An 8,112-nucleotide genomic window follows, 5' to 3' on the forward strand; every position below is an offset into this window, starting at 1 on the left:
TGAGTAGAGAGTGGGGTGAGGGGAATGTAGCAAGTGGTGAAAACCTGGGTATATATGGCAGGAGTTACTGGATAGCAATGATACAATGAACAGGGCCATGAGGACAGGATTGGGGTGCATGGAAGAGAAGATATGAGGAAGAGATGTAGTTTGGTCTGTTGGGGTAGGGTGGATGAAAAGTTTTCTTGTTACATGTGGGTGGAACACACAGCACTTCTAGAGGTGCTGTGTGTTTGATGTAGGCGAGTCTTCTCAAGAACTTTATATAGCCAGACATCTTGGTTCATTGTCATTTCCCCCATGTGGCCCAACATCCTGAGTTGGTCCTTACCACTTCATCCCATGTCTTCCTGGGTCTCCCTTTTCTGAAGATACCCTCCACTTTCAGTGATTGGCACTTCTTTATACAGCTGTCTTCATTCATACGCATCACTTGTCCAAACCAATGTAGTCTTCTCTTTTGCATGCTGCATTTAATTCCTCTTATGTTCAACTTTTCTTTCAATAGGTTTGCATTTTGTCTTACATGCACACTGATGTTGCACATCCAGTGAAGCATGTTGCCTTCATTTCTCTCTAGTCTACGCATGTCTTCCACATCCACAGCCCTTGTCTCACTACCATGAAGTATAGCTGTTCACACACAAGCATCATACATTCAAATGGCACTAATATAACTGAAGGAAGTTACTGGCCATAAACTGTAAATTGTAATGTTGGTCCATCTCTACTTTCAGGCATCTAGTAAAGGCATCTGTATTAACTGTACGAGATTCAGGTACCTGGTGGCTTTCTATCCCTAATGCTGGTATTTTTATGAAAAATTTAATTCGAGGCCGGAAAGCTGCCATTACAATTATTAAGAAAACAAAATACAAAGAAATTTTCAAAGATGTAAGTAATTCTATACCTTTTAAACATTTTCATTGGGATTGAAATGTCTATTTTTATTTATTTAGTTATATATTTATTATATCATATGGTGCTGAAGGAAGTGGAGGGTAGAATTAATTGTATCATTGCTATCAGACAAAATACTTCCTTATGGTATTTAATTAAAATCCTTATGTCCAAGGTCCAAATCCTGCTTAGGATTGACTTTGCTTTCATCATTCTTTAGTTGATAAAATACTTACCAGTCATGTACTTACATCAGTTTAATCAGCTATATCTCTACCCAACTCCAATTTCTGGCTTATGGCTCATGTTGATGCATGTTGCAGTCAAGAAGTAAGGTGGAGGGGAACTTCATCCAGGTTCCTCATGGGTAAGACACATTGGTATAAAATCTTCTGGGATGGTAAGAGTGATAGAGTAGGTGGTGTGGGCATTCTTCTCACAGCCAGTTATCTTCCATGGTGTACATGGGAGCCATGGAATTGGTTACCAAAATGATGAGGGAGAAAAGGTACTGGAGTTCTGTGGCACAAATAACCTAATGATCTGCAATACCAATGTCAGGAATCCCACCAGTCAACTGATAACCTACCAACCGGATGACCACACTCGTCAGATTGATTACATTCTCAACATACAGCGAGATACATGGTTGCTCGTAAATGCAAATACCTTCCCTGGTTAAGAATGTAGCCCCCAGCATAGACTAGTCATTAATGACTTTAGACTTTAGGCTAGAAAGATGCCAAGACGCAGACCAATCTGGAAAAGAAGGATTGGAAAACTTAAGGATCTTTTATATGGTCTGATATTTAGGAACACCCTAAGTGAGAAATTTAACAAAAAGGAGGAGGAACTACAGACTTGTAATATAGATGGCAGCTGAGAATTCCTGCAGGACAGCTTGCTGAGTGCAACAGACCAAATCTGCTGCTAGTGCAAAGTCCAACTAGATCTAGGATGATGTGATGGTGGAACAATGCCATAGACAAGGCCATTAGAGCAAAGAAACAGCCATGGAAGGACTAGCAGAATGCTGGTAGCAGAGAACTATATCAGGTAGCTCAGAGGGAGGCTAGAAGATGGGTATACTTAGCCAGGGGAGAAGCAGAAAGGAGGAAGTTTGCCAATGTTCTGCATTGTGAGGACCAGGGGCATCAAGAGTTTCAGATTGCAAGACAGTGTGCCAGAGAAATGTGTTTGCATAGACGATGGCTCACTTGTAGTTAGTGATTCAGCTAAGAAGGAGGCTTGGAAGTGTCACTATGAAAGGTTGCTAAATGTAGGAAATGCATGGGAGAAGGAGAGCCTGCCTAATGTGGACCCAACTGAGGGGGCTGGCTATTTGAATCGACAGTAGCTTAGTAGATAAAGTAATTAAGGAGATGAAGATAGAGAAAACCTCTGGCCCATCAGGAATCACCAGTGAGATGCTTAAAATCTCTGGTAGAGTGGGAGATGATTTGGTCACCCATATAGTTAATCAGCATCAAATTGCTGGACCAGGTGATGAAAGTTGCAGAAAGGGTCATAACTCAATTAATTAGGAAGAGAGTTAGCATAGATAAGATGCAGTTTGGATTTGTGCCAGAGAAAAGTACCACTGATACTATCTTCCTGGTGAAGCAACTGCAGGAAAAATATTTGGCCAAAAATATACCTCTATTTCTGGCTTTTGTTGACATGGAGAAAGCTTTTGACAGGGTTCCCCACTTCCTTATCTGGTAGGTAATGCAAAAGCTAAGGATAGATGAGTGGCTGGTGAGACCTGTACAAGCCATGTACAGGGATGCTGTTAGTAAGGTGAGAGTTACCAATGAGTATAACAAGGAGTTTAGTTCAGTTCTTATCCCCCTCTTATTTAACATGGTCCTTCAAGCTATAACTGAGGAATTTAAGACTGGCTGCCCTTGGGAGTTTCTTTATGCCAATGACCTTGTTCTTATTGCTGAATCACTACCAGAACTAAGGAAGAAATTTCAGGTATAGAAGCAAAGTCTGGGATCACGGGGCCTTAGAGTTAATGTAGTGAAGACCAAAGTATTGTAAAAGTAATGTAGCAAATGACCAAAGTATGAAAATAGACAAATAACATGACCCTGCTTGATATGTAGAAAAGGTGTCAGGAGAAACTCTGTGCACCCAATGCCAACAATGGACATGTAAGAGGTGCAGTGGTATCACTAGATGTCTAACAGAAAAAGTAGCCTTTACATTTGGAAAAAAAATGGACTGCCTCATATGTCAGGGTGATTCTTAGAAGTAGTAGACACTTTCCGTTACTTAGGTGACCAAGTTAGTAGTGGAGGTGGTTGTTCCAAAAGAACAGACTAGGTAAAGTTCAGAGAGCTACTAATTCTGTTAGTAATGAAGGGCCTCTCCTTCAGAGCGAAAGGCAGATTGTACGATGCTTGTATACAAACGGCTATGCTACATGGCAGTGAGACATGAGCTGTGCCTACTGAGGATATGAGAAGACTTGAAAGAAATTAAGCCAGTATGCTTCACTGGATGAGTAATGTCAGTGTGCATATATTGGGTCATCCCTTACATAATACAGTTTTTTTCTACTTAATCTAAACTATACTATCCTTCATTTTCTACAATGCTCTAAGATTTATCTGGTAGACTTGCAAGGCCCCTTTTCCAAAATTCACTTGTCTGTGACGAAAAATACTCCTCCACTACTGTTCTGACCTTGTCTACAAAATTCATATTTTTGCTGTCAATGATTTTGAAGACCGCTGTATAAATGATAATCAGATGGGGCAATGTCTGGTGAATATGGTGGGTGGGGTATCGTTTCCCATCTAAACTGCTCCAGCCTTTGGAATGTCATACTTGTTGTATGTGGCCAAGCATTATACTGATGGAAGAACACCATTTGTCTTGAAACTGAAGATGGTCGTTTTTCTTCTAGCTCTGACTTAAGCCACTCAAGCTTCTTTCAGTAGATCTACTTTGTTATCATTTGGTTTGGGTTTACAAGTTTAAAGTGGACTAAACCTTTCATATCCCACCAAACAGATAACACCCTACATGGGTGAAGACCTTTTTTAACCTGGGGTGCCGGTGTTTCTTCTTTCCCTACCCACTGTTGGCACTTGACATTTTTATAGAGAACCCATTTCTCATCACCAGTCATTATTCTGTCCAAAAAAAGGTTCATTCATGAGACATAGCAACAAAGAAGAGCACACATTCACTTTGTGTGCAATTAGACTCAGAAAGTTTGTGAGGAACTCATTGACCCAATTTTCTGACTTTTCTGATGGCATGCGGGTGTCAATGAATGGTCAGATTACCAAATCCAAGCTTCTCTGCTAGTTCCTCAACAGTTACAATGGGATTTTGTTCCCGCAGGGTTTGCAGAACATCTTAGTCAAGCTCTGCAGATCTTCCGGGATGAGACTCATCTTCTAGGCTGTAGTTTCCAGCTCAGAATTTCTAGAACCACCGTTGACACTGGCTTGTACTTATTGTCCAATCCCCACATACTGCATTAATATTCCTTACACTTTCCATTGCGTTGTTGCCTTTTTGAACTCATAAAGCAAAATATGCTAAATATGCTCCTTTGTCACTTCCATTATAGCTTTGAAAAAATAACTATTAAAATCGAACTGCACTCTTCAAAACTTGCACTAAGAATAAGTACAAGGTGAAATTACTACCTGCTTTTATAGCAAATTAATAGAGGTAGTTTATCCTCTCCCCGTCTGACTTGTAGTTTATGCAATTGAAAAAACCAAATTATTTATGTGATGACCCAATACAACAGTGTAAGTGATTTGAGAGAAAACTGGGTATACATAGCATCAGATGTAGTGTGCAAGAGAGAAGATTGCACTGATATGGCCATAGCTGAGCATCCCTAATCTAACAGGCTTGTAGGTGCTGGTGCCACATAAAAAGCCCCCGTGCCCAGAGCTGCATAAAAGCACCCAGTACACTCTGCCACTTCACTGTTTGGGTTTGGAGAAGACAAACATTCTACCAATATTTGCGTGGAGATGACGTTGCAGGCTTAAGCAATTTTCATAACTCTCCTTTCTTATATTCTATATCCACTTTGAGCAAACCAGTATGTGGGTGCTCCTAAGCAAGTCACTTAACTCCACTTCTGTATCCATCAGTATATCCAGATTTCATTTAGATATTTATTTCTTTTATTGGCTTATGTATCTGTGTGACTCCACAATTATATTTCTCTCATCATCTGTCTATTTTCATTCTGTTTCCCCTTTCTCTCCTCTCTCTCACTCTCTCTCTCTCTCTCTCTCTCTCTATATATATATATATATAATATATATATATATATATATATATATATATATATATATATATATATATATATATATATAATATATATATATATATATCAGCTGTGCTTCTTTCCCTCCCAAATAAACATTAAGAATATTTTGTCTTCATTTTCATTACAGGATCTGGAACAACGGAAGTGGCCTCGTCTAGCTAGGTTGGGTATAGTCTACCATATTCATGATATTATTGGTGCTGACTTGGTTGACTGGTAAGTGACATACTCTCATTTAAAATGGGGCTGGATTTAATAAGGTATTGGATAGGTAAAATAAACTGGTACTATTAACTAACCCACTTCCTTCAAAATTGCTGGCCTTGTACCTAAATCAGAAATGAATATTGAAGGCAGTAAGCTGGCAGAATCGTTGAGCACACCGGGCAAAATGCTTAATGGACATTTCATCTATCTTTACATTCTGAGTTCAATTTTCATTGACACTGACTTTGCCTTTCATCCTTTCAGGGTCAATAAAAAAAAAGTACCAGCTAAGCACTTGAGTCGAAGTAATAGACTTAATCCCTCCCTTGAAATTGTTGGCCTTGCAAAGCATATTGTCTGTCTTTACATTCTGAGTTTAAATTTCATTGAGATCGACTTTGGCTTTCATGCTTTCAAGGTCAATGAAATAAGTACCAGTTGAACACTGGAGATGGTGTAATTGATGTAACCCCTCTCCCAAAATTGCTGGCCTTGTGGTAAAATTTGAAACATTATTATTTTTTATTATAGTGGAATGTTGTGAAGATAAATTCCAGATCATCCAATTTTAATTCCTGGTCTTAGCTTTTTCATTTAGTCTAAGAATATTGTTGTTTTTTAGCTCTAGGTCAGTCCAGATCAAGAAGACCTCTGATCAAATGTGTTCCAGCTATGACCATTCCATTATTTTTGCATCTGTTACTATATTGTCCAATGTTTCCATTCTTTTCTAAAATAGTGAGATGCAATTTGATAAAGACTTGGTTGCGATTTTTAACAACTTGAGCTACAACTTAGAGACTATCTCTTTGACTTATTTCTTTTGTTTTTGGGGTTTTTGTTTCTCAGTCAGTGTTGTGTACATTGACAAGAGCCACATCACTGCTATAATAGTTAAATTTGAACTTGACCTTGTGACTCAGTAATCCACCACTGTGACCTCTCAACCATTGAACTTCAGAGCTTTTTTTTCCCTTCATTTATTTATTTATTTCATCTTAATTGTTTTCCCTTTGTTTTGTGTTTCCAGCATCCAAACCACAAACGGAATCTTGTTGCGACTGCGTGAATGATGCAACTGCATATGTTGCAAGCATCTGCTTGTGGGTCAAAGATTAATGATCTTATTCCTCCATCTGGATTAGATCGACAACCACCACCACCACCGCTGCCACCACCACAACTATTAACTACTTTAACTTCTACTTCAGTTTGAAAACAAGCACTTGGAGAATCTCAGATACAAAGCAGCGGTATATTGGATTTGAGCCAAGAGACTATCAGTGTGGGCCACCCTACTTTGCCTCTGTTTACAGTACTTTCTTTCTTAAACTCCCACCAGCACCACCAATTGTTGTCTCAGTCTGGGTTATACTGCCTTCCTTCCCCCACCCATTCTCTGTTTGGCTCTGACTATCAACGTCTTTCAGCCATATTCTGGCAAAAACACACGGAAACTGTTTTACTCCATAAATTCTAACTGTATTTGAAGAAGACCCGCAAAGAAATTAACAGGCATTATTTCCAAGAAAACAGCACAAGTAAATCTGACAGCTCAGTCTTCAGTGATACAACTATACACTCTCTCTCTACTCCTCTCTGTCTTGTGTGTAGCTAAGTATGTATTTTTTCTGGCCCTCAATCTGCAAGGTCATATCTAATTATTTGTTGAACTTCAACAGGAGGGCTATTCTTCCCACTTTATACCTTAAAGTATCCATTAGTATTAACATTATGTTTGTGCAGAACAACTGTTTCACAAGCTCAACCTAGTTTTGTTGTGTGTTAGTTTATTTGTCTCTACAACTTCTCCACCCAACCTCTTCTTTTCCTTATTGTCTTACCTTTCATATCTCATTACTTCAACCAGTTACCCCTTTGTTCTTCCTTTTCTCCTACCTCTCTTGTTGTCTTCCTCCGAGCTTCCTCAATTCTTCTTTTCTTTCCTTCTTTTTCTTCCTAATTTTCTCAATCTCTTCATCCCCTCCTCCTATATGCATGTGTGAAGCAGAGGAGAAAGTAAACTCTACCACTATATATAATGACTCATTTCAAAGAAGACAATCAATCTCTAATGAAGAAACCAACATCACACAACATAGAAATGACAACCCAAACAAATCAGTAGAACAGTGTCTATAGAATACCATAAAATCTCAGATGTCAATGCCTAGTGAAACTCTAAACCCTATTTCTTTTCTCCTTTTTCCTTTATTTTTTTTTATTGCAAAAAATAATTATAAGGAATTCAAAAAGAAAATTAGAAAAATATAAAGGAGATAATTTTTTTTTCTATCTCTCTCTCATGACGTGTATAATATTATATATACATAATCATAATTATTTAATGTCCACTTTTCCATGTTTACGTGAGTCAGACAGAATTTGTTGAGGCAGATTTTCTACTGCTGGATGCCCTTCTTGTCACTAAACTTCACCTGTTTCCAATTAATATTTCTCCATGGCTAGACATATTTTTCACAGAAGTCTGGAAATTAGCAACATCACTTGATGCTCATGTACAGCTATTACATGATGTCCATGCAAGAGTACACACAAACACACACACTGAGTTTCATTCAGTTTTCTTTGACCAAATCCACTCACAAGGTTTTGGTTAGCCTAAGGCTTTATGTAATAAAAGTCACTTGTCAAAGTTACCATGCAGTGGGACTGAACCCTAGATCACA

General features: G+C 38.5%; 1 protein-coding gene across 2 annotated transcripts in view; it reads left to right on the forward strand.

The window, feature by feature from the left end:
- Nucleotides 1-7,717, forward strand: part of LOC115232584 (serine/threonine-protein kinase 19-like) — a 92,192-nt gene extending 84,475 nt beyond the window's left edge. The window contains exons 6-8 of one of the 2 annotated variants that reach the window (XM_029802549.2): nucleotides 738-894; nucleotides 5,343-5,431; nucleotides 6,453-7,716. In XM_029802549.2, coding sequence (XP_029658409.1) covers nucleotides 738-894; nucleotides 5,343-5,431; nucleotides 6,453-6,495 — 289 coding nt within the window. In that variant the 3' untranslated portion in view covers nucleotides 6,496-7,716. Of the gene's footprint in view, nucleotides 1-737; nucleotides 895-5,342; nucleotides 5,432-6,452 lie in introns of both variants that reach the window. The other variant, XM_036500177.1, reaches the window with a different exon arrangement.
- Nucleotides 7,718-8,112: the final 395 nt, after the last annotated feature.

The sequence above is a fragment of the Octopus sinensis genome, linkage group LG2, assembly GCF_006345805.1.
Source record: "Octopus sinensis linkage group LG2, ASM634580v1, whole genome shotgun sequence".
NCBI lineage: Eukaryota > Metazoa > Mollusca > Cephalopoda > Octopoda > Octopodidae > Octopus > Octopus sinensis.